Here is a 27,512-nt window from a genome sequence, read left to right as displayed (position 1 = left end):
AGGCTCGTTAATGTGGCGCTGATCGGCGAGGGCGGCGGACGCCTTGGCCGAGGTTCCTTCATCCAGCAGTGGACTGACCACGGCCGAAGACGCTGCCCCCTGCTCGTACAACAACGTGCGTGGGTTACGACGTTCAGGCAGTGCGGCAACAACGAGAAATCCAGTGTTGCGCTGTAATTTCCGTGCACACGCGTGGTGAAGTATGGTTACCACAGCCCCCCAGCGAGGGATACGCGGAGGCGTATTCTTCATTCACTAGTGGATTAATAAGGGCCGTGTCCGGATAGCCAGGGCACTATTTAACAAATGTTTACTTGACGCACCGATTGTGCTGTACTAGTAACGAATCACGTGACACACACCTTACTATAATCGCCTATGTTGGGTGGTGGCGGGTTTCACGACACACTCATAATTTTATACTTAAAACTTTCGTGACCGCAGGAATTCATATTCTTGGATTCTTTCGGTTAAGTCGCATAAGTAGAAAACTAAAAAATCTAAACAGTTTTGAAATTAAATATGATAAAAAAAAATATGTGAAATTAAAAAACTTTTTTTTTTTACAAAATTTGATTTTTTGGTTTTCTATTTAAGTGACTTTACCGAAAGAACCAAGAATATGAACACATTCATATTTACGCGATCTAACCCCCCCACAAAACCCTATATTATGAATAATACTGGTCGCGAAAGCCCTGCTACGTGTTAAACATACTAATATTACACATATTTGCGTGTGATACTGCTTGGTAAACAATCACAAATAACAATTCAATGGCCTATTAAGTCTTCATTTTCCAGCAGCGTTATTTAGCAAACCCTTATCAGTGCCCTACCGTATCACAGACAAATTCAGACCTTATTGGTCACCCCGTGCCCCTTATCAATCTCAGCGTTCATCCTACAAAGTCCCATCACAAGGGACAAACAGACAAAAAAATGTGCCCGTATTGAAACGGCTGTACGACGTATGGACCTGAAATCTAAATTTCCCTGTTGCAAGAATACGGGGTAAATCGTGATGGGTTGACACGGTATGATTTAAGAACACTGTTCTAATTAACGTGCAAACCCAAGTACTATATAGAGTACTACGGTTTAATAGTATGCGGTTATTTACAGCACTTTCTAATTCACATGTAACCTACATTATACTATAATCGCCAGATCGAGTCGATTATAAACGTACCGATCATTTAAGTGATAAAACCTCGAGTCAATAGGACGGTTACCGGAAGATGTAATATTCCAAATTTCTTATCAATTCTCCTAGCCATCGGCAGAGGGCAGTGCAGTACAACTCTTGAACAGTAACCGTGGTTTGCCCATCAAAGGAATCTATGACCCCCCCCCCCCCCGCACATTCACTCAGCTCACAGACCAAAGCTAAACAAGACAAGATCCCAGTGTAGCCTTAACAGACTGTAGGGGCAAGTGTTGTTAGCGAGTAGCACCTACCAAGGCCGGCACGGCACACGAGGTAGTTGGGTGGCCAGCACCACGCCCGGCCGCCTTTGTCTCTCTCCCCCCCCCCCAGTGGCAACGTATACACACCGCACCGGGTACTCGTTTGAGGCTGAGTCGACCTAGGGGGAGGCCCAGGGACCGGTCCAGATAATCGTCACCGGCGTTGGTGGCCGTGAGCGGGAATCGAACTCGGGCCGCTGGGTTTTGTAGCGCTAACCGCTGCACCACCGCTCCCCACAGTAAACACACACACACGTGTGTAATATTACATACAGAATAATCAACGTTTTTGGGTTTAGATCGCGTTATTTATAAATGTGTCGTAACCCTCCACCACCCGACACGGCCAATCAGCAAAAAAGTGTCACGTTGACAAAAGACAAAATAATTAACTACTTTAGCCCACCGGTGTGTTGAAGCGTGAAACCACAACATTTACACATTTACAATGTTTGAGTTGTACGACGTTTCGCTGGTAATTGCATCCAGCATTATCGGGCAATTCGCCAGAATGCAGCGAACTATTTTGTCTTTTGTCAAACGTGACACTTTGTTTGCTGATTGGCCGTGTCGGGTGGTGGAGGGTTACGACACATTTATAAACAACGTGATCTCACCCAAAAACGTTATGAATATTGGTCACGAAAGCCTGCTACGTGTTAAACTGATTACAGAGCCTACAATCAAATCGAACGGGTCTCGCCACAACACGCAGTGACCAGCAGCTGCTGACCGCAGCAGAGAGCAGAAGCAGCCAAATCTAATTATTGCACTGTACTTCTATGCTCACCAACTATGGCACCAACCCGCACCGAGACCCAACCGTGGCGGGGTGGCAAAATGACCATACTTCACCACTCCCGTCAACGTGGCTTTGCTGCATTGCGGGGAGCGGCCAAATCGTTGCCTCCGATGGCAAAACCAGCGACTAATCAACTGCACGGCCAACCGCGAATAAAATTTTTTTAAATTAACCCGTAAAAATAAAGTTTTTCACTATAAATCCTTTATATGCGTGGCATCGGGGCGGCTAGAGTCCTCTCGTCCTCTGGCTTGAGATGGCTGCCACCTATGGGTCAGATGATTGTGTGCCAACATTAACCAATTGGTAAATAAATATTAAAATTTTCTCCCCTAAACAGTGTAAAATTTTGGGAAAAAATTGTCACGAAAATTCATTGTCACGCACAACGAGTCTGTGTGCAAAATGTCAGCTCGATTGGATCACGGGAAGTGGGTTAAAAAACGACCGAAAGATTTGCACGGTCCTAAGCAAGCAAGCAAGCGAACTTAATATAAAGGATTTAAAAATATAAATGCGTCCGTAGTATATGTTGATTACACAAACGTCTAAAACGGCGTGGTGTAAACATTACTACGTTTAAATACGCGCGGCGTTAATTAAGTCGATGTTGTTTAAACATACGCTACAAAACTCGGCACATTTAACCGACGATAATTGACAGCACTTTAAACCACCAACAACAACAATAATGATGTAACATACATGAACAAGCCTTGCCAATCCACTGCTGGATGTAGAAGACACGGGGGGGGTGTGTGCCTCCGAGGGGGTCGTTGAAGGCGGGCGGGAGCATAGAGCGGTACGGTACAACGGGCTAGTTGCTGTACTTTTGCTGTTCCATCCCATCAGAAGCGTCCTTTAGCACCTGGTCATGGGCATGGGTTTTGGTGGTCTTCCATCCGTGGCACACAACTTTTGAACACCTACATCCTGTCGAGCCAAGATTAATCTCGTGAACAGAAATAAATGCAACAAAAAAGCGTCCAAGACGTATCAAACGTACGAGGCGATAATACGGACCCATTAAATATCGATCATTTCTAAACGCATCCGAAAATGCGCGTTCAATTCCACGTCGCCGCCGCTGTACTTACTAAGCAAGGGCTACACACGTTGGTGTACGAGAGGGCAGTTTCATCAATCGCGTTGTTGGACTGCACTTGTATGTTCCACCATGAATCCAGCAGTGGAGTGACAAAGTTAGAACAGTAACTCGGTACCGATACCAAACATAACTACGACGAGTGCTGATACAAACATTAATACAACAGTGACACAAACATGGACAGTATACGTTAACGATTGCCATGCAAAGCCACAACGCAGTATGTGTTACTATGCCAAGCCAGAACACACACACACAAGCCCCTAACACACACTTTCAACATCCAGCTTATATAAGTACACGACTCAAGCCGTCTAATCTCCTGGCGCTTATATAAAGCGCTGTGCAATGATTAAATGTTAAGTAACGTATATCTAGATCATTACCGCGGTATGGGTGAAAGTGAACATGGAAATCGTGTCTACCAACGCAAGTTAAATACAGGTTCGTATAGCGCTCGCTGTACCGGACGTTTTGGCTGCTGCTGATGATGATACATTTCCACATAACGCCACATGGCAATCATGTACGGCCAGGTCACTACTGAAAACGAGCCAGACCCGGGTCAAATACATGCTCCACTTATCAAAGACGTACTTCCTAAGATGGATCTCAAAACACCCAACTCCAGCCCACGAGGTCGGAACAAAACTCTGGGTTCTCAAAACGGAGGTTTGAGATAAATGTCTGAAAGTAGGCCAATCGACAAAATAGAAAAAATGGGACATCCAACACTTAGGCTAGTTACAACCACTACAACGGAGTTTTAACACGAGGATGGGTCTAACACGAGACTGGGTCTAACTGGGGGTTAGTGGCTATTATAAAACCGGCCTATGGACCCCAAAGGCCATGCTTAAGACCTATACAAGGCCCGATCTTCTCTTTTCGGCTCATATACCGGTGTACATCGCCACTGAGTGGCAAGTATTATAAACCGGTGCATATGGAACAAGTGTTAAAAACTTAACACTTGATTTATACTCAAAAAGTTTCCTAAAAACAAGCTAATGCTACAATGGCCTGGGTCTAACTCCCTTGTCCTAAGAGTTTACCATTCTAAACGAGTCGACACACAGACCAGGCTTAAAGCAACTCGTTTTACTCGGCAAGCCTAATAATTAAAGACCAAAGTTTGGCCTAATATGTAGCCTGGAGTGTTGGCCATTATAAATCCAGTAGCCTACACAGAAAGGTCAAACTTTAAGGCAGGCTGGTTCGACTTCCTATACAAGCTGGACTGGCTATTACAACTTATGCTGGGACTATACTGTAAATGTGGAGCGTTGTGTAAAATTAACCTACTTAAGAGAACCACTTGTGTAATATAAGTTGAGTATTCTATAAGCTGGACTATGGACTAATATAAAGCAGTATTAACCATAAGTCGTTAAGTTCAAACCTCTCAGCTGGGTCTACTATACCCTACATAACTGCCTTAAATAAACATCCATCCCTGCCTGGGATTGAGTTTATTGGAAGCTGGAATGTTGTCGACACGAATTCAATTCGCAAGCTTTAAAAGCCACCCCAACCCCCCCATCATAACGAAACCTACACTGCCCTGACCGCTAGGCGGTCCACATGAATCACAACAAAGTCGTATCGCTGCCATAGGCTGTATATAAATCGTTGTTGTTCATGACCCAATCTCTCTCTTACCTCCAACACGCAGATCTCTCTGGGGGCTGAGGGGTAGAGAGGCTTAAGGTTTCGTACGCCTAAGGGCGCTCATTTTGAGCGTAAAAATGAGAATATTTATTAAAGAAATCGCAACACAATAGGACACACACGCAGTCAAGCCTGGCCCTGTTTTAAATGTGGATTCGCTTGCCTGTGAACCACTAACGGTGCCCTACGATTCTGAGAGAATTCGTGGCCAAACGCACCACCGATTGCGCCAAGACTCCTCCAGAATAATTTATTTTCTAAATCTCTACCCGGGTGAGCCTTTCCGAGGCTAATATTATCCCTTCGCAAATCAATGTCAATCAACGTCTAGTGTTTACGACTTGCCAAACCCCCCCCCCCCCGCCTGCCCCATCACCCCCTACCGGTCGATAAAATAACTTTGTCGATGGCTTTGCCACAACGGATGGGGCTTTGAAGCCATCTCATGGACGGGAAACGTTTGTGGTAGGCACAGTCGTCGACAAAGATCGGTTTGGGTGGGAATGTGTCTCTTCCCACGCTCAAATGTATCTAAAACGCTCCCGTTTTTTTTTACAAATTCCCAAGTTACGCACACACTGAACTTTTTTTTAGGCCCGGCTAACACTCCACACGTAACTCCACTGCTAGATGACAATACAGTACAAACAATATACTAGGTGGCATACGCCCGGCATACTTTTTATCTAAAACACGCAGTAGTACAGCCAAACATTGAACGCAACACTGCACACGAACGCTTTGGAAACTCAATGGCAAGGGCTGTGGGTCACCCTCGTATTGCTAAAGGAACTTGTTAATATAAAGCGCTGTCCAACTTGCTGCCACATTTCTCCCCCATCTCATGGTTTAACGATGCTACCATAGTTATCAATTTTAACCCGCTGTATAAATTGAAACGGTGGTTTAATGCCAAACTTGCCACCACCATGCATTTTTGGAGAAAATGCCACCTAACAAAAAAATATATTAAAGCTGGAAATATCCCACGGATATTATTGGGATGTGGGGGGTGGGGAGACCCCCCCCCCCGCTTCTACAAATTCACCAGATACGGGATTCCAATTTTTTTTATTTTAATGTTAAAATTATCTAAATTACGAAAACTCAATAATTAAAAATTGCCAACTCCACTCTGCCCCCCACTGACGCAAGGGTCAGGCTGGTGACGTCACCGCCCGAGCTGCGGGGTTTCCCGCGGCCCCTGCAGCAGCCACCGCCCAACGAAGGACGCCGCCGCCGCCGCCATTTTCTTCAACGCAGCGTTGAAAATTTTTTTTGTTCTAAATTTTTTATAATAACTACCTCGAGTTTTTTTTTTCTCCCTCCTCTCTCAAAAATCTTTAAGACTTTAAAAAATCGCGACCTAATTTTTTAACCCCGTCTCACAGGCACACGTCGCGTTTTATTGCCCCAACGCGGTGTGCTGTGAGCTCATCTCAACAAAAATAAAATCGGCTCTTTCGCACTTACTATTAGTTTTTGATCCGGACCACCCAAAGCTTTTAAAAGAGCTCGTTAAATGTTACGGTAAGAATCTTTTCGTTGGAAGTAGGTTTTTTTGAAGCTGCCTGTGTAAACATTTGTTTTAAACTAAATAGTTCGATAATCTAGGTTTCTTCATCGGTGTTTGTTGGAGATGTCGTCCCTCAGAGGCCCGCTTTAAGGTCAATGGCCGATGCAATTAAAGTCGTCTTCTCGGCATTAAATGTTCCTCGAGTCCACCGAGCGGCAGAACAGCGTAACCTGTAAGAGAAGGAGCCCAAAATAAATACACTGCGGGGGAAAAAAAAAGAAACGTTTTTACGAAACATTTACTTGCGTCTTTTGTTACTTTTTTTAACCAAAAAATCTTTCACGCGGAGACGATGTCCTCGCCTACTCACGTACCTGCGCCCGCTCTCCAACTGACGCGGTCGCGTGACGCCTGCCCTTTATATTGCCCGGAAGTCACGTGCCCTCATTAGCATATCATTAACATATTGTCGAAAACGTTAAAAACATTTTTTTTTTAAATATCTATTTTTTGTTGTCGTCGAACGTGAGCGCAGACTCGTAAAAAGGGAGCGTAAGTAAAATTATCCTCGTCTGAGAATTGTTTTTTGTATTTTAAAACGCAAGCGCGGCGAGTGGCTTTGATAAAAAAATATAAAAATTATTTAAATATCGTCACGTGGTAGCCGCGCTAACCAATGGAGTGAAGCCTTGCCCTTATATGGCCAGGAAGTCACGTGTCCTCATTAGCATATCATTAACATATTGTCGAAAACGTAAAATACACATTTTTTTAAATAATTTTTTTGTTGTTGTTATGCAAGGTGAGCGCAGCCGCGTCAAAAGGGAGCTTAAGTAAAATTATCCTCGCCAGAGAATATATTTTTTGTTTTTTTTTAACACAAGCGTTGCTTTGACAAAGCCCCAAAGATTATTTAAATATGATCACGTGGTAGCCGCGCTAACCAATCGAGTGAAGCCACGGAGGCCAAGGCGATCACGCGCGTGGTGCGTGTCCGTGGCAAGCGAATTCTACCGCTTCCGGAAGATTCTTCCGACGTGAGAATACAACAACAAAACTTTAGCGCATCTTCTGGAAGAAGTAGACCAGCCGCACTAAATTGCTAAATGAAACGCAACTTCCCCTTCTGGAAGATTGGCATCGATTCTCTCCACACCACCCCCTTGCCCACCCTATTGTGGAATCGAAAAGTCTAGTAATCGAGGCGTGGTAATCGATTCCTCAACCGGATTATAAGACGCACCGAAGAATAAGACGGAATCGATTCCCCACTAACCAAGGCATACTAATCGATACGTAGTAATCGATGCGTATTAATCGATTCCTCAACCGGATTATAAGACGCACCTCCGAAGCTGTGCCCACTACCAATGCTTAGTCAGGAGTAGTAAGTTGCAGTAAAGGACCGTCCATAAATGACGTCACGCACCTAGGGGGAGGGGGTCAGACATTTGTGACGAGGGGGGGGGGGGGTTGAGAAACGTGACGTCACATCAAAATGCGCAACTTTAAATAAATATAGACAACACGTTCTACTTAAGTAGACTTTTTAATAAATGTGTTCTCCTACAACATCAGAGTGCAGCGCCACATTAAATTCGCACTACAATGACAATAGTTTGAAGCGTATTTTATATATTTTTTGGGGGGGGGGGCAGAGCTTTGTGACGTCATATTTGGGGGGGGGGGGTCTGACTTTTTGTGACGCCGTGTGACGAAGGGGGGGGGGGGGTCAAAATTCGTCCAAAATCGCGTGACGTCATTTATGGACGGCCCCTTAAGTATGTAGTAGGGAGTAGTCAGTCGTAGTAAGTTGTAGTAAGTAGTCAGGAGTATCTACATCATGGGACCTCCTTTGCCAGTACCAACAACTGATAATAGTTTTTTTTATGCTATGAGACCTCCTTTACCAGTGGCAAAATATAATAGTAGGTTTTTACCCTTTCAACGGGTACAAAACTGTTTTTGAGTTGTACGCCTTTTGGCGTCATCTGGTCCAACACCAATGGAGACTAGGCTCTAAGAAAAGCTGTCTCGGGTGTGGACCAATCAACTTCAAGGACAGTGCATATCATTATCAGAGTTGTTTCTGTTTGTTTGCATTTGACTGCTTGTGTTGTGGTTATTGCAAACATGATCTCTTGAATAAAGGTGTCAGTTTTGTACCCGTTGAAAGGGTAAAAACCTACTATCATAATAGGGTTTTCCCCTTTTTTTGGCGTCCTCTGGGCTAACATCGTTTGAGACGAGGCTCAAAAGAAAGCTGTCTCTGGTGTGGACCAATCAGTTTCAAGGATAATGCCATTTATTATCAGAGTATGTTTTTTGTTTGCATTCTGACCACAGGCATTGTGGTTAACGCAGACAAGATCCCTTGTGAAAGGTTTCAGTTTGGTGTTTTAACATCTTAACACAGCTGTTTTGTTGCCAGAAAAAAGGGGAAAAAACTTATCATAGTCAGGAGCAGTAAGTAGCGGTAAGTAGTAGGGCTTTTGCGACCAAAGTTATCCACGGTAGATCTGTATTCTTTGGGTGGTTCGGTCGCGTAAATAAATATTCCTGTGTCGTTAAACCCTCCACCACCACTGTTACATTGTTTTCATAGCTTTATTTTGGTGATTTTGAAAACTTTTGGTTTAGCCATGTTTGTTTGTTGTAGTACAGAGTTAGCCTGATAACTTTCATCTACATTGTCTCATGGTTGTTATTGTTTGACTTGCATCCCACTGGGATTTTTGCACACAGCGTTGAAATGCGGTGTTTTTTCTGGAAGACTTTGCTGTTTTTTTTCCAGGATTTTTCTGTTGCGTGTCGTCACTTTAAGATGTTTCTTGTTCATGTTTTTGTTTTGGTTGCGTTTGCACCCGAGTCAAGAGCCGCATGGCTCACAGGGTTATAGATAATAAATGAATTATAGATTTAAAGCTTTCGTGACTGCAAGGATTCATACTCTTAGTTCTTTCGGTAAAGTCACGTAGGTAAAAAGAGTGAAATTAAAATTAAATAAAATAATAAAAATCACGACGTTTCGGAGGCAACACAAGTCTCCGGTCCCACCTGATGACGGAGACTTGTGTTGCCTCCGAAACGTCGTATAACAAATGAAACTGAAATGAAACTGAAACCACCAGCACCACCGGACACAGCCAATTAGTAAGGTTTGTGTGAAGTGGTTGTCAAAGAGCTACCACTGAGATCCCTTCAAGCTACAGTGGAGGGCAGCACTTTGCCCCATGCTCTGCCACTGCGAGTGAAGTTCATGAAAACAAGAGATATAGCCTGGGATAAAGAAACAAAAACATTAAAATAACCTCTCTGATTGTATTAACTATAGAAAAATAATAGTTAGTTAGACGCACTAAGTAAGAAACGCTATATTTTCTGACTATCACCAAAATATGCTAAATTTACTTACTTTTTTCGATTTAAAGCTTTCGTGACTGCAGGGATTCATCTTCTTGGTTCTTTCGGTAAAGTCACGTAGAAGGGAAATAATAAAATAATAAAAATAAAACATAATAAAATAATTCTCACGACGTTTCGGCCACAACACAAGCAGCCGTCCTCAGGTGAAGACCAGGTCTGTCGAGGCGACAGCGTCTAAATGAAACACCACCACGCTTGGAGCGTATATTTAAGCTGGGTTGGAAGGGGGGGGGGAAGTGCGCCTTGACAGAAGAATCTGCATATCAAGAGGAATTTAGCACATTTATGGGAAATGCAGGAATGCGACTAGTGCTATTTGTGAAATGCTTTTGTATTGTTTGTTGTTGTAACGTTCTTAGCCGCCCATTCTGGACATTTGTGAAAAGGAGCTTTTTAGCTCATCGAATTCCTGCAGTATAAATACATATTTTGATTAATTTGGCATTGATGCCAAATGAACATCAGTAATAAGAAATCGCGTTACCCACATCCGCTTTGATCCACATTGCTCACCGTAGCTGTTGGGCTGTTTGGAATGTACCACTCACGGACCGGGGTTACGACGTAAATAGCTTCGATGGACTTGTACTTTAAAACATAACAAAAAAACAAGCCGCAGCATAATAAATCACGGGATATTTTATTACGCGTAATTAATTAAACTGAAATACAAATAAACACAATATGGTTGTTTTATTTGTAAAATTGTGAAATATAGAATCCAAACACCCCCGTATTTTAGACAATGGTTTCTCCCTCCTTGAGTTTTCGCTACAGGAATCGCGGATGAATGATTTTTTATTTAAATTGTAATAAACATTTAAAATATGCTTTAAATATATAATAATTAGCCGTGTTCAAATAAGCACGCCAGTTATTTGTTTTATGTAAATATTATACAGGTCAGTCCAATGATGCCAAATTAACATCATTAATAAAAAATCGCGTTACCGCCATCTGCTTTGATCCACATTGCTCACCGTAGCTGTTCGGAATGTACCACTCACACACCGGGGTAACAACACAAATTATTTGCATTGGCTTATAATTTAAAACATTAAAAACAAACCAAGACGCAGCATTACAAAATAACGACAACTTTATCAATAAAAATGTACAAACTTAAATTTAAATCAACGCAATAGGGTTACATTTTATTTGTAAAATTGTGAAATAATTCCAAACAAACACCCCCGTGGTTGACAATGGTTTCTTCCTCCGCGGGTTGTCGCTCCAGCAGTAGCTCGAGAAATTACGTTTCATTAAATTGTCATTCAACTTTAAAAACATGCTGTAAATACACAACTCTCTGCCGTGTTCATACAACCGCGTACGGTAACAGGAGGAGGAGGACGTGGAGTCCAGGGGCTTAAAGGTGAGCGTCCATACTTCGCGAACGCCAAGGCCCTATTGCTACTGTACCCAATCAGTGTCAACAACGCGAGCTGCAGTCGTGTTCGATCCACCGCTGGATGTTAGAGAGATGGAGGCGTTCCTCCCCAAGCTGACAAGGGACGCGTCTTCCTCGCCACGGCACACGAGCTGAGTCCATCGCTTCAAATCCTCCTCCTTCTTCTCCTGCGGCGGTGATGATGGTGGTTGTGGTGGTGGCAGTGTGTTAGGGTGCGATTTGACCCACCTTGGGGACCTCTCCTCCTAAACATCTCCTCTTAAACATCTCCTCTTAAACATCTCCTCCCCATGTTGCCGAGTCTCAAACCACATCGGCTGTCCCCTTCCCAAGCGCCCTTCTCACTCTGTCGGCAGTCGGAGCCCATGTCGCTTAAGCCGCCGCGCGTTCTCTCATCTCGGAGATGTTGACTACCTCGCCTGGTGCACAGGAGGTGGTGGGTTCGATCGCGACCCAACACTACCCATAGACTCAACACTACCCATAGACTCAACACTACCCATAGACTCAACACTACCCATAGACTCAACACTACCCATAGACTCAACACTACCCATAGACTCAACACTACCCATAGACTCAACACTGCCCATAGACTCAACACTGTCCATAGACTCAACACTGTCCATAGACTCAACACTACCCATAGACTCAACACTGTCCATAGACTCAACACTACCCATAGACTCAACACTACCCATAGACTCAACACTGCCCATAGACTCAACACTGTCCATAGACTCAACACTACCCATAGACTCAACACGACCCATAGACTCAACACTACCCATAGACTCAACACTGTCCATAGACTCAACACTACCCATAGACTCAACACTGCCCATAGACTCAACACTACCCATAGACTCAACACTGCCCATAGACTCAACACTGTCCATAGACTCAACACTACCCATAGACTCAACACTGCCCATAGACTCAACACTGCCCATAGACTCAACACTACCCATAGACTCAACACTGCCCATAGACTCAACACTACCCATAGACTCAACACTACCCATAGACTCAACACTGCCCATCCCATAGACTCAACACTGCACATAGACTCAACACTGCCCATAGACTCAACACTGCCCATAGACTCAACACTGCCCATAGACTCAACACTACCCATAGACTCACACTACCCATAGACTCAACACTACCCATAGACTCACACTACCCATAGACTCAACACTACCCATAGACTCAACACTGCCCATAGACCCAACACTGCCCATAGACTCAACACTGCCCATAGACTCAACACTGCCCATAGACTCAACACTGCCCATAGACTCAACACTGCCCATAGACTCAACACTGCCCATAGACTCAACACTGCCCATAGACTCAACACTGCCCATAGACTCAACACTACCCATAGACTCAACACTGCCCATCCCATAGACTCAACACTGCCCATAGACTCAACACTGCCCATAGACTCAACACTGCCCATAGACTCAACACTGCCCATAGACTCAGCACTGCCCATAGACTCAACACTGCCCATAGACTCCACACTGCCCATAGACTCAACACTACCCATAGACTCAACACTGCCTATAGACTCAACACTACCCATAGACTCAACACTGCCCATAGACTCATCAATGCCAATAGACTCAACACTGCACCATAGACTCAACACTGCACCATAGACTCAACACTGCCCATAGACTCATTACTGCCCGTAGACTCAACACTATCCATAGACTCAACACTGCCCGTAGACTCATCACTGCCCGTAGACTCAACACTATCCATAGACTCAACACTGCCCATAGACTCAACACTACCCATAGACTCAACACTGCCCATAGACTCATCACTGCCCGTAGACTCAACACTATCCATAGACTCAACACTGCACCATAGACTCAACACCGCCCACAGACTCAACACCGCCCATAGACTCAACACTACCCATCGACTCAACACTGCCCATAGACTCAACACTACCCATAGACTCAACACTGCCCAGTGACTCAACACTACCCATAGACTCAACACTGCCCATAGACTCAACACTACCCATAGACTCAACACTACCCACAGACTCAACACTACCCATAGACTCAACACTGCCCATAGACTCAACACTACCCATAGACTCAACATTACCCACAGACTCAACACTACCCATAGACTCACCACTGCCCATTGACTCAACACTGACCATGGACTCACCACTGCCCATTGACTCAACACTACCCATAGACTCAACACTGCCCATAGACTCAACACTGCCCATTGACTCAACACTGACCATGGACTCACCACTGCCCATTGACTCAACACTACCCATAGACTCAACACTGCCCATAGACTCAACACTGCGCATAGACTCAACACTGCCCATAGACTCAACACTGCCCATCCCTAGACTCAACACTGCCCTAGACTCAACACTGCCCATAGACTCAACACTGCCCATAGACTCAACACTGCCCATAGACTCAACACTACCCATAGACTCCCTACCCATAGACTCAACACTACCCATAGACTCAACACTACCCCATAGACTCAACACTACCATAGACTCAACACTGCCCATAGACCCAACACTGCCCATATACTCAACACTGCCCATAGACTCAACACTGCCCATAGACTCAACACTGCATAGACTCAACACTGCCCATAGACTCAACACTGCCCATAGACTCAACACTACCCATAGACTCAACACTACCCATAGACTCAACACTGCCCATAGACTCAACACTGCCATAGACTCAACACTACCCATAGACTCAACACTACCCATAGACTCAACACTACCCATAGACTCAACACTGCCATAGACTCAACACTACCCATAGACTCAACACTGCCCATAGACTCAACACTGCCCATAGACTCAACACTGCCCATAGACTCAACCTACCCATAGACTCACACTACCCATAGACTCAACACTGCCCATAATACTCAACACTACCCATAGACTCAACACTACCCATACTCAACACTACCCATAGACTCAACACTACCCATAGACTCACACTACACATAGACTCACACTACCCATAGACTCAACACTACCCATAGACTCAACACTACCCATAGACTCAACACTACCCATAGACTCAACACTACCCATAGACTCAACACTACCCATAGACTCAACACTACCCATAGACTCAACACTACCCATAGACTCAAACTACCCATAGACTCAACACTACCCATAGACTCACACTACCCATAGACTCAACACTACCCATAGACTCAACACTACCCATAGACTCAACACTACCCATAGACTCAACACTGCCCATAGACTCAACACTGCCCATAGACTCAACACTACCCATAGACTCAACACTACCCATAGACTCAACACTACCCATAACTCAAACACTGTCCCATAGACTCACCCTACCATAGACTCAACACTACCCATAGACTCAACACTACCCATAGACTCAACACGAACCATAGACTCAACACTACCCATAGACTCATACACTGTCCATAACTCAACACTACCATAAGACTCAACACTGCCCATAGCCTCACACCCATAGACTCAACACTACCCATAACAGCACCACTACCCTATACTCAACACTACCCCTAGACTCACACTACCCTAACTCACACTACCCATAGACTCAACACTGTCCATAACTCAACCTAACCCATAACTCAACCTGCCCATAGAACAACACTACCCAAGACTCAACACTACCCATAGACTCAAGCACTACCCATATACTCAACACTGCCATGACTCACAGCTTGCCCATAGACTCAACACATGCCCATAGACTCAACACTACCCATAGCTCAACACTGCCCATAGACCTCAGACACTAACCCATAGACTCAACACTGGCCCATAGACTCAACACTGCCCATAGACTCAACACTAGCCCATAGACTCACACTACTAACCATAGACTCAACACTAGCCCATAGACTCAACACTAGCCCATAGACTCAACACTACCCATAGACCTCAACACTGCCCATAGACTCACACTACCCATAGACTCAACACTACCATAGACTCAACACTACCCATAGACTCAACACTGCCCATAGACTCAAACACTGCCCATAGACTCAACACTGCCCATAGACTCAACACTACCCATAGACTCAACACTGGCCCATAGACTCACACTACCCATAGACTCAACACTGCCCTAGACTCCCATAACGCAACACTGCCCATAGACTCAACACTGCCCATAGACTCAACACTACCCATAGACTCAACACTGCCCATAGACTCAACACTGCCCATAGACTCAACACTACCCATAGACTCAACACTACCCATAGACTCAATCAACACTTACTGCCCATCCATAGACTCAACACTGCCCATAGACTCACACTTGCCCATAGACTCACACTGCCCATAGACTCAACACTGCCCATAGACTCAACACTGCCCATAGACTCAACACTACCCATAGACTCAACACTACCCATAGACTCAACACTACCCATAGACTCAACACTGTCCATAGACTCAACACTACCCATAGACTCAACACTGCCCATAGACCCAACACTGCCCATAGACTCAACACTGCCCATAGACTCAACACTGCCCATAGACTCAACACTGCCATAGACTCAACACTGCCCATAGACTCAACACTGCCCATAGACTCAACACTACCCATAGACTCAACACTACCCATAGACTCAACACTGCCCATAGACTCAACACTACCCATAGACTCAACACTGCCCATAGACTCAACACTACCCATAGACTCAACACTACCCATAGACTCAACACTACCCATAGACTCAACACTACCCATAGACTCAACACTGCCCATAGACTCAACACTACCCATAGACTCAACACTACCCATAGACTCAACACTACCCATAGACTCAACACTACCCATAGACTCAACACTACCCATAGACTCACACTACCATAGACTCAACACTACCATAGACTCAACACTACCCATAGACTCAACACTGTCCCATAGACTCAACACTACCCATAGACTCAACACTACCCATAGACTCAACACTACCCATAGATCCTCAACACTACCCATAGACATCAACACTACATACCCATAGACCTCAACACTGTCACATAGACTCAACACTACCCATAGACTCAACACTAGCCCATAGTACTCAACACTAGCCCATAGACTCAACACTACCCATAGGACATCAACACTGTGCCCATAGACTCAACACTACCCCTAGACTCACACTGGCCCATAGACTCAAACCCTGGCCCATGACTCACACTACCATAGACTCAACACTGCCCATAGACTCAAACACGTGCCCATAGACTCAACAACTTGCCCAGAGACTCACACTACCCATAGACTCAACCAATTGCACATCCCATAGACTCAACACATGCACATAGACTCAACACTGCACCATAGACTCAACACTGCCCATAGACTCAACACTGCCCATAGACTCACACTAACCCATAGACTTACAACACTACCCCATAGACTCAAACACTACCATAGACTCACCACTACCCTAGACTCAAACACTGTCCATAGACTCAACAACTACCCATAGACTCAACACTGGCCCATAGACCAACACTGCCCATAGACCTCAAACACTGACCATAGACTCACACTGCCCATAGACTCAACACTGCCCATAGACTCAACACTGCCCATAGACTCAACACTGCCCATAGACTCACACTGCCCATAGACTCAACACTGCCCATAGACTCAACACTCACCCATAGACTCAACACTGCCCATCCCATAGACTCAACACTGCCCATAGACTCAACACTGCCCATAGACTCAACACTGCCCATAGACTCAACACTGCCCATAGACTCAGCACTGCCCATAGACTCAACACTGCCCATAGACTCAACACTGCCCATAGACTCAACACTACCCATAGACTCAACACTGCCTATAGACTCAACACTACCCATAGACTCAACACTGCCCATAGACTCATCAATGCCCATAGACTCAACACTGCACCATAGACTCAACACTGCACCATAGACTCAACACTGCCCATAGACTCATTACTGCCCGTAGACTCAACACTATCCATAGACTCAACACTGCCCGTAGACTCATCACTGCCCGTAGACTCAACACTATCCATAGACTCAACACTGCCCATAGACTCAACACTACCCATAGACTCAACACTGCCCATAGACTCATCACTGCCCGTAGACTCAACACTATCCATAGACTCAACACTGCACCATAGACTCAACACCGCCCACAGACTCAACACCGCCCATAGACTCAACACTACCCATCGACTCAACACTGCCCATAGACTCAACACTACCCATAGACTCAACACTGCCCAGTGACTCAACACTACCCATAGACTCAACACTGCCCATAGACTCAACACTACCCATAGACTCAACACTACCCACAGACTCAACACTACCCATAGACTCAACACTGCCCATAGACTCAACACTACCCATAGACTCAACATTACCCACAGACTCAACACTACCCATAGACTCACCACTGCCCATTGACTCAACACTGACCATGGACTCACCACTGCCCATTGACTCAACACTACCCATAGACTCAACACTGCCCATAGACTCAACACTGCCCATTGACTCAACACTGACCATGGACTCACCACTGCCCATTGACTCAACACTACCCATAGACTCAACACTGCCCATAGACTCAACACTGCGCATAGACTCAACACTGCCCATAGACTCAACACTGCCCATCCCATAGACTCAACACTGCCCATAGACTCAACACTGCCCATAGACTCAACACTGCCCATAGACTCAACACTGCCCATAGACTCAACACTGCCCATCCCATAGACTCAACACTGCCCATAGACTCAACACTGCCCATCCCATAGACTCAACACTGCCCATAAACTCAACACTGCCCATCCCATAGACTCAACACTGCCCATAGACTCAACACTGCCCATAGACTCAACACTGCCCATAGACTCAACACTGCCCATAGACTCAACACTGCCCATAGACTCAACACTACCCATAGACTCAACACTGCACCGTAGACTCAACACTGCTCATAGACTCAACACTGCCCATAGAATCTACACTACCCACAGACTAACACTGCACATAGACTCAACACGATCCATAGACTCAACACTGCCCATAGACTCAACACTACCCACAGACTAACACTGCACATAGACTCAACACTACCCATAGACTCAACACTGCCCATAGACTCAACACTGCCCATAGACTCAACACTACCCATAGACTCAACACTGCCCATAGACTCAACACTGCCCATAGACTCAACACTGCCCATAGACTCAACACTGCCCATAGACTCAACACCGTCCACAGACTCAACGCCGCACCTCCGATTAGCACGGTTGGCTACGTACGACTGTGAAAGAAGTTCAACGTACCTACATTACAGGACATGCACAAACGGTACTGCATTGGTCCTTGTGCCCGTGCGTTGCAGATGACGACGGATGTGAGCGAGGCCATCCCCTTCATGGCCGCGTGCCACGGCCCCACCATCCTGGCGGAGCTCAATCGCTTGCGCCTGGACGGGCAGCTTTGTGACATCACGCTGCACGTGGCTGGTCACGCGTTTGGCGCACACAAGGTGAGCCGGACTCTTCACCGTAACCCCTCGTGCCTGTCTTGCCACGTTGTGCTTCTGAGACAATGTCACCGCCTACACTACTCTAGCAAGCCTGTCCCTGAGCCTAATCCTAAACCTCACTCTAACCCTAAACCTCACTCTAACCCTAAACCTCACTCTAACCCTAAACCTCACTCTAACCCTAAACCTCACTGTACCCAAAACCTCACTCTACCCCTAAACCTCACACTAAGCTAAAACCTCACACTAAGGCAAAACCTCACTCTAAGCCAAAACCTCACACTAAGGCAAAACCTCACTCTACCCCTAAACCTCACACTAACCCTAAACCTCACACTAAGCCAAAACCTCACTCTAACCCTAAACCTCACTCTAACCCTAAACCTCACTCTAACCCTAAACCTCACTCTAATCCTAAACCTCACACTAACCCTAAACCTCACTCTAACCCTAAACCTCACTCTAATCCTAAACCTCACACTAACCCTAAACCTCACTCTAACCCTAAACCTCACACTAACCCTAAACCTCACACTAAACCTAAACCTCACACTAACCCTAAACCTCACACTAACCCTAAACCTCACTCTAACCCTAAACCTCACACTAACCCTAAACCTCACACTACCCTACACCTCACTCTACCCTACACCTCACACTAACCATAAACCTCACACTAACCCTAAACCTCACTCTAATCCTAAACCTCACACTAACCCTAAACCTCACTCTAACCCTAAACCTCACATTAACCCTAAACCTCACTCTAACCCTAAACCTCACACTAACCCTAAACCTCACACTAAACCTAAACCTCACACTACCCCTAAACCTCACTCTAACCCTAAACCTCACACTAACCCTAAACCTCACACTAAACCTAAACCTCACTCTAACCCTAAACCTCACACTAACCCTAAACCTCACTCTACCCTAAACCTCACACTAACCCTAAACCTCACACTAACCCTAAACCTCACACTAACCCTAAACCTCACTCTAACCCTAAACCTCACACTAAGCCAAAACCTCACTCTACCCTAAACCTCACTCTAACCCTAAACCTCACTCTAACCCTAAACCTCACTCTAATCCTAAACCTCACACTAACCCTAAACCTCACACTAACCCTAAACCTCACTCTAACCCTAAACCTCACTCTAACCCTAAACCTCACACTAACCCTAAACCTCACACTAACCCTAAACCTCACTCTAACCCTAAACCTCACACTAAGCCAAAACCTCACTCTACCCTAAACCTCACACTAACCCTAAACCTCACTCTAAACCTAAACCTCACACTAACCCTAAACCTCACTCTAACCCTAAACCTCACACTAAGCCAAAACCTCACTCTACCCTAAACCTCACTCTAACCCTAAACCTCACTCTAACCCTAAACCTCACTCTAACCCTAAACCTCACACTAACCCTAAACCTCACACTAACCCTAAACCTCACTCTAACCCTAAACCTCACTCTAACCCTAAACCTCACACTAACCCTAAACCTCACACTAACCCTAAACCTCACTCTAACCCTAAACCTCACACTAAGCCAAAACCTCACTCTACCCTAAACCTCACACTAACCCTAAACCTCACTCTAAACCTAAACCTCACACTAACCATAAACCTCACTCTAATCCTAAACCTCACTCTAACCCTAAACCTCACTCTACCCTAAACCTCACACTAACCATAAACCTCACACTAAACCTAAACCTCACTCTAACCCTAAACCTCACACTAACCATAAACCTCACACTAACCCTAAACCTCACTCTAACCCTAAACCTCACACTAACCCTAAACCTCACTCTAACCCTAAACCTCACTCTAACCCTAAACCTCACACTAACCCTAAACCTCACACTAACCCTAAACCTCACACTAACCCTAAACCTCACTCTAACCCTAAACCTCACACTAAGCCTAAACCTCACTGTACCCCAAACCTCACTCTAAACCTCACTGTACCCTACACCTCACTCTACCCCTACACCTCACTCTACCCCTAAACTCACTCTACCCTACACCTCACTCTACCCTACACCTCACTCTACCCCTACACCTCACTCTACCCCTACACCTCACTCTACCCTACACCTCACTCTACCCCTAAACTCACTCTACCCTACACCTCACTCTACCCTACACCTCACTCTACCCCTAAACTCACTCTACCCTACACCTCACTCTACCCTACACCTCACTCTACCCTACACCTCACTCTACCCTACACCTCACTCTACCCCTAAACTCACTCTACCCTACACCTCACTCTACCCCTAAACTCACTCTACCCCCAAACTGGTGGTGGTCACGGGTTGCGACCACCACCAGTTTGGGCTGTACGCCGTATGGACCTGAAAACTAAAGTTCCCCGTACAAGAATACGGGATACACGGTACGGCTTGACACGTACGCATCGGACTGTGGCTAACCCCAACCTTAACCATGTCCCCGGCTCTCACACACCCCCAACTCTTATCCCCTACCTCCTAACCCTACCCCTGACTCGATCCCCTCAATCCCCTAACGCCCTATCCCCTCCACCACCCCCCCCAATGTTCAAGCCTGCGTACTTTACTACGCGTTCTTCGTACTCATTGACATGTAAATATTTTCCCTACCCCCTCCCTCTCTCTGCCTCCGCCCCCCTCTGTCTATTTAAGGCCACCCCACAGAGACGATCTCCCTCTCTGTACCTGTGTTATTCTCTCTCTATGTATCTTGGTGATATCTGTCTGCTTATATGTCTGTCTATAGTTCTCTGCTTAGATTTTTTGTTGCTATTTCATTTATACCTGATGACGATTGCTTGTGTTGCAATCGAAACATCGTATGCTAGTATTTAATTTATTACTTTATCTTTATACGTGACTTTACCGAAAGAACCAAAGAATAATTCCTGCAGTCACGAAAGCTCCAAATTAAGATTCCCCCCACAACTCTCCACCACCACCCTCCCCCACAGGCCGTGCTGGCCGCTAGCTGCCCCTATTTCCGCGACCACGCCGGGCTGCAGGGCCTGAGCGCGCTTCACGTGGGCGTCGTGCGCAGCCCGCGCGTGTTCTCCCAGCTGCTGGCGTTCTGCTACACGGGCAGGCTGGTGCTGACACGCAGGGAGATCCTCGCCTTCCTCACCGCCGCCAGCTTCCTCCAGCTGCAGCCCGTCATCGACCGGTGAGATGGGGGGCGGGGGGCGGGCGGGGGGGGAGTGAGTAGGGCAGGTGGGGCGGGAGGGGTGAGATGGGAGTGAGAGTTAAGGAGAGAAACGGCGATTGGGAGGGATGGAAGAGAGGGAGGGCGTGGGAGAGAGGAGATGGAGGAATGAGAGAGAGAGAGAGAGAGTGGGGCACCGCAGTCGCGAGGAGATGTTAACTACCTCGCCTGGTGCACAGGAGGTCGTGGGTTCAATCCCGATCCTGATGCCTGCTGTATATTTGGAGTTCTCGCATCATCATTATCATCATCACGGTGGCTAGGAGATGTTAACTACCTCGTCTGGTGTACAGGAGGTCGTGGGTTCAATCCCGACCCTGACGCCTGTTGCTGTATATTTGGAGTTTGCGTGTCTTTCTCATCATCATCACGGTGGCTAGGAGATGTTAACTACCTCGCCTGGTGTACAGGAGGTCGTGGGTTCGATCCCGACCCCGACGCCTGCTGCTGCTGTATATTTGGAATTTGCATGTTTACTCTCTCTCCCTGTGGTCGCGTTGATTTTTCGACGAAGTCCTCAATTTTTTCCCTCCACGTGTTAGAATCAACATCGCGCGTTCAGAGTATTTGGTTCCAATACATTTTCACGCGACGAGCCTCTTTGTTGAGCTATCGTTTATGACCAGGTCCCTAAAACACAGCGAGTTGGCACAGTAGGGGGCGCAGGTGGTGCATGTGCCAGTGATCGGTCAACCCATGGCACCTGCTGGGTCTGTCCAGTGACCTCCTGCCAGCAGCCAGAGCCTTCGACACTTCAAGTGGCCTTAAAGTGCACATAGCCTGGCACAGGCGCCCTGGTGACGTCACCGCCACTTAATGGTGAATGGCGGTTGTTGTTGTTGTTGTGCAAGTGTATTGTCTGGGTATGTGCCTGCGTGTACGTATGGGGGAGCGGTAGTGCCGTGGTTAGCGCGCTGCGCTACAAAGCCGGCGGACCTGAGTTCAATTCCCGCTCACGGCCAACACCGGTGACAATTACCTGAACCGGTCCTGGGCCTCCCCTAGGTCGACTCAAATGAGTAGCTCTTGCGGTCTGTAAACATCGCCACTCGGGAGACAGGAGGCCGTGCGTGGTTTCTGGCCACCCACCCCCTCGTGTGCCGTGCCGGCCTTCACAGGCGCTGCTACTCGCTAACAGCACTTGCCCCAACAGTTCTGTTAAGGCAATACTGGGGGCGGCATCTTTGTCTTTACCTTTGTTTGCGTGCGTGCGCGCGCGTGTGTTCCGTGACCCCAGCTGTGTGCAGCTGCTGGCCGGGATGCTCAGCCCCACGTCCCACCTCACCGACTCCTCCCACGACTCTCCGGGCCTCCACGAGCCCTCGCCTCCTCCTCCCCCGCCTCCCCCCCCTCCGCGGTCGTCGTCGTCGTCGTGCGATCGGCCTCTCCTCCCCTCCACGCCGCCGGCCCACGTCCCCGGCTCGTACGGCCCGCACCCCGCCCGCGAGGACGAGCTGCCGGCCGCGGCTGGCGGCGGCGGCGGCGGTGGCGGCGGTGGCGGCGCAAGCTGCGGAGGGAGCGAGGCTTCCAGCTGGACCGAGCTGGGCTGGCCCGACGGGTTCGTGCAGGGGTCGTCGCCGGAGGACGTCACTTTCCCTCCGGCGGTTTCGCACCATCAGCATCACCAGCAGCAGCAGCAGCAGCAGCAACGCCATCGGTACCATCACCAGCAGCAGCAGCAGCTGGTGCTGTTGCCAAGCCGGCGCCCCAGGAAGTCGGCCACGAGCGTCCGTCTCCAAATCAAGACGGAGCCGCCGGACGAGCAGATGCGTCGCGACGACGTCGACGACGACGACGACGTCGACGACGACGACGAGGAGGAGGAGGGGGGGGGGGGGAACTACAACAACAGTGCGGCGGAGGAGGAGGAGGAGGAGAACGAGGTGGTGATGGCGGAGTGGGTTGGTGACGGTGGCGGCGACGACGGCGACGGCGAACGCGACGAGAAGCCGGCGGCGCGCAGGCGGCGCCAGCCGCGGGTCATCCAGCACGCCGACCTCGCCGCCCGCAGGGGCCTCTTGGTGCCGCGGGCGTTCTCGCTCGCCCCGGCGTCGCTGGCACCCGCCGCCGCCGCCGGCGTCATCCGCGCACGCAGCACCTCCCCGCAGCAGCACCCGGCGTCGGCCGATCTCTCGCCGCATTCGGACGGAGCCCTCCCGTCGGCCGCGGCCTACGCCGATTACTTGCAGAGCGCGGCCGGCGGCGGCGGCGGCGGCGACGACTGCGGCGCCGCGTCGGTCGCCGGCGGCGCGACGTCGTCGCCCGCGTCGTCGGCGGCTGCGGCGACGCTGACGCCGACGTCCGGCCAGGAGCGGTGGATGCGCTACAACCCGCGTCTGACGTGCCTCTACTGCGGCAAGTCGTTCAACCAGAAGGGCAGCCTGGACCGCCACATGCGGCTGCACATGGGCATCACGCCGTTCGCGTGCCGGCACTGCGGCAAGCGCTACACGCGCAAGGACCAGCTGGAGTACCACATCCGCACGCACACGGGCAACAAGCCCTTCCCGTGCGCGCTCTGCGGCAAGTGCTTCCCCTTCCAGGCGACGCTCAACCAGCACGTGCGGAAGAACCACGGGCGCGGCGAGGGCGGCAGGGCTCTGCGCGGCGGCGACGACGGCGACGGCTCGGCCGGGAGGGCCGATGGCGGCGGCGGTGGCGGTGGGGAGGAGGTGGAGGAGATGGAGGAGGCGCGGGCGGAAGTTGCGCCGGAGAACGATGTGGATCGGAGCGCGAACTCGTGACGGGCTTTGAAAGTGCGTCCCCCGGGTCGTTCGCCGGCCACGTCGCGGCGTTGTTCGGCTGTCGTCGCTTCCGCGTGCCGGGAGCTTTCTCCCCCCCCCCCCCCCCCCCACAGCAAGACAAATTTGCGACGCGCCGTGCCGCGTTGCCGCGACGTCCGACGTTTCGCTCCGTGTCCTGGCAGCTTAAATTAGGAACGGGGGGGGGGGTGGGGATGCTACTGCCGGCGTGGGTTTTCGCGGCCGCGCAGCCCGGCTCTCCGGCGTATTGTTGGGAGGTTGTGCCGCCGCGTTATTCGTTTTCCCTCCGCGCATTGTGTTGGGAAGCTGTGCAGCAAAGCAACGCCACTTACTTTATTTTTTCACTTTTTTATTTATCCGTGCGTGGTGGCGAAACGTCAGACTCCATGCCAAATTGACACGCGACAGCGAGCAGAAAACGCGCTCTGAACGCCCCCGCGGGAACAACCGCGATGACGTGCGGAGCGTGGGTACGTACGGAGATCGGAGCGTATGGAGCGGGGAACCGTACGGAGTATGAAACGCGGTCGCTTATTTTTTAATTGTATGAATGCTAGAAACCCGCACATCCTATTGGACGTGACCGTCCATCCCTCCCAGCCAGCCAGCCAGCAAAACTTTTGATCCTATACGGAGCCTTGTCTCTCTCCACCTTTCTCTTGCCTTCTCATCGAGATGTCTCGCTTTGTCTGTTCCTGTCTCTCTGTTCCTAATCGCGATGGTGTGGGGCACGGGGTGACGTCACCATCGCTCAGACGTCCCGCGCGATGACGTCATCACTGCGCAGACGTCCGCGCAATGATGACGTCACCATCGTGCGGACGTTGGTCGCGATGGTGACGTCATCCACATCCTCCCCGGCATTCAGCAGCGTCACCCATGACAACAACAACATGCCTTCCAATCACTCCAGAACAGGTGCCAGCATCATTACCAACTCGGGCATTGAAGTCACCCAACAGGATGACTCTGTCCCGAGGGGCCACTTTAGCCAGCACCTGTGACAGGAGGTCATAGAAGGCATCTGATTCATCGGCCTTGCCTGCATCTCTCCACGGATGTTCGTCTTCGGTGGGGGCATAAGTAACCACGACCACCACTCCTCGCCTCCGGTTGATGGGAAGGCGAGCCCAAAAGTAGCCTGGGACTTCCAGCTTCCCACACCTCACCGCCACGCTCCCACGCCCCCTTCATTCCCTGTTGTTTGGCCGTCTCCTGCCCCGAGTAGAGGACTGTCCAGCCCTCATGGTGGCAGGAGCCAGAGCCGGTCCACCGGACATCCTGAATACCACACAGATCCAGGCGGTACCGGTCCAGCTCCCGACAGAGGAGTGGCAGCCTCTCACCTCACCCCCTCCATCCCGGCCGATACGCTATCATACTCGCAGTATTAGAAAGAAAAAAAGTTTTGCTGGCTGGAGGGAGGAGGGAGGGAGGGACCGACAAGGCCAAATTGACGTACGGGCAACTGAAAACAAACTATTGCACACGTGTACAAAATGTATAAAACGACAAAAAAATGTGTCTATTATCTGCTTCTCTGTAAGTCGTATGTTTGCTTTACCGATCGCTACTCCGATATTCCAAGCAATATGTATTTTTTAATCGCCGCGTATTATTATTAATTTGAGCTCGTAGCTTGTGCACTATGAACTCTTAAGAGCTACAGGGCGGTGGGACGGAGGGGGAAGGAAGCAAAGCCAGTCCGTGTCTCCCAACTGAAATTCTCAGAGGACGTCCAACCGAAGAGATGGAGCGATGAGTCGGTCGCTAATTCTTTTATTCAACCGGGAGATCGAGCAAACCGAGTAGACCGTGTCAAAGTGGTGACGGTGACCTGCCGCGTGTCGTGTACGCATGCAAGTTGAACTTCTTTCGCACCATACGTAGCCAACCGTGATAATCAGAGGTGCGGTGTTGAGTCTATGGGCAGCGTCGAGTCTATGGGCCGTCAGTATGTCTGTTGAACTTATTCTGCACCGTACATACTCATCCAGCAGTGGATTGACGACGACGATGACGACGATGAGGGCGGTGACGATAAAGTTCAGATTCATCTTCTTGGTTCTTTCGGTAAAGTCACGTAGAAGGGAAATAATAAAATAATAAAAATGAAACATTAAATAATTCTCACGACGTTTCGGCCACAACGCAAGCAGCCGTCCTCAGGTGAAGAATAGGTCTGTCGGGGAGACAGCGTCAGACGCTGTCGGAAAGAACAGGTCTGTCTGAAAGACAGCGTCTGACAGACCTGGTCTTCACCTGCTGCTTGCGTTGTGGCCGAAACGTCGTGAGAATTATTTTTATTATGTTTTATTTTTAAATCCTTTATATTAAGTTCGCATGCTTGCTTGCTTGCTTGCGTGCTTGCTTGCTTGCTTACGACCGTGCAAATCTTTCGGTCGTTTTTTAACCCACTTCCCGTGATCCAATCGAGCTGACATTTTCCACACAGACTCGTTGTGCCAGACAATTAATGTTCGTGAAAAAACATTCCCAAAATT

The 27,512-nt window shown here is 48.4% G+C and overlaps 2 protein-coding genes across 4 annotated transcripts in view; one reads left to right on the top strand and one right to left on the bottom strand.

The window, feature by feature from the left end:
• PPP1R10 (protein phosphatase 1 regulatory subunit 10) overlaps positions 1–6,977 on the bottom strand; it is a 46,925-nt gene extending 39,948 nt beyond the window's left edge. For all 3 annotated transcript variants that reach the window (XM_061578736.1, XM_061578738.1, XM_061578737.1), the window contains exons 1-2: positions 6,942–6,977; positions 6,525–6,797 (exon numbers count right to left, since the gene is read on the bottom strand). The gene's annotated coding sequence lies outside the window, so the exon portion shown is untranslated. The remainder of the gene's footprint in view (positions 1–6,524; positions 6,798–6,941) is intronic.
• A 4,248-nt stretch (positions 6,978–11,225) lies between these two features.
• ZBTB34 (zinc finger and BTB domain containing 34) lies at positions 11,226–27,096 on the top strand. Its single transcript, XM_061578753.1, has 4 exons — positions 11,226–11,368; positions 18,871–19,017; positions 21,999–22,207; positions 23,484–27,096. The coding sequence occupies exons 2-4, from the start codon at positions 18,871–18,873 to the stop codon at positions 24,988–24,990; spliced, it is 1,863 nt and encodes a 620-aa protein (XP_061434737.1). The 5' UTR covers positions 11,226–11,368; the 3' UTR covers positions 24,991–27,096.
• Positions 27,097–27,512: the final 416 nt, after the last annotated feature.

Source organism: Lethenteron reissneri, chromosome 67, assembly GCF_015708825.2.
Source record: "Lethenteron reissneri isolate LAM-NWPU_2019-01 chromosome 67, ASM1570882v1, whole genome shotgun sequence".
Lineage (NCBI taxonomy): Eukaryota > Metazoa > Chordata > Hyperoartia > Petromyzontiformes > Petromyzontidae > Lethenteron > Lethenteron reissneri.
The sequence above is the reverse complement of the archived record's forward strand: the minus strand, read 5'-3'. Positions and strand labels throughout refer to the sequence as shown.

What these genes read in the sequence shown, in the direction of transcription:
- ZBTB34 (XM_061578753.1), top strand. Translation starts at nt 18,871, where the DNA reads ATGACGACGGATGTGAGCGAGGCCATCCCCTTCATGGCCGCGTGCCAC. An exon ending in ACGCGTTTGGCGCACACAAG is followed by an intron (nt 19,018 to 21,998) that starts GTGAGCCGGACT and finishes CCTCCCCCACAG; the next exon opens with GCCGTGCTGGCCGCTAGCTG. An exon ending in CTGCAGCCCGTCATCGACCG is followed by an intron (nt 22,208 to 23,483) that starts GTGAGATGGGGG and finishes CCGTGACCCCAG; the next exon opens with CTGTGTGCAGCTGCTGGCCG.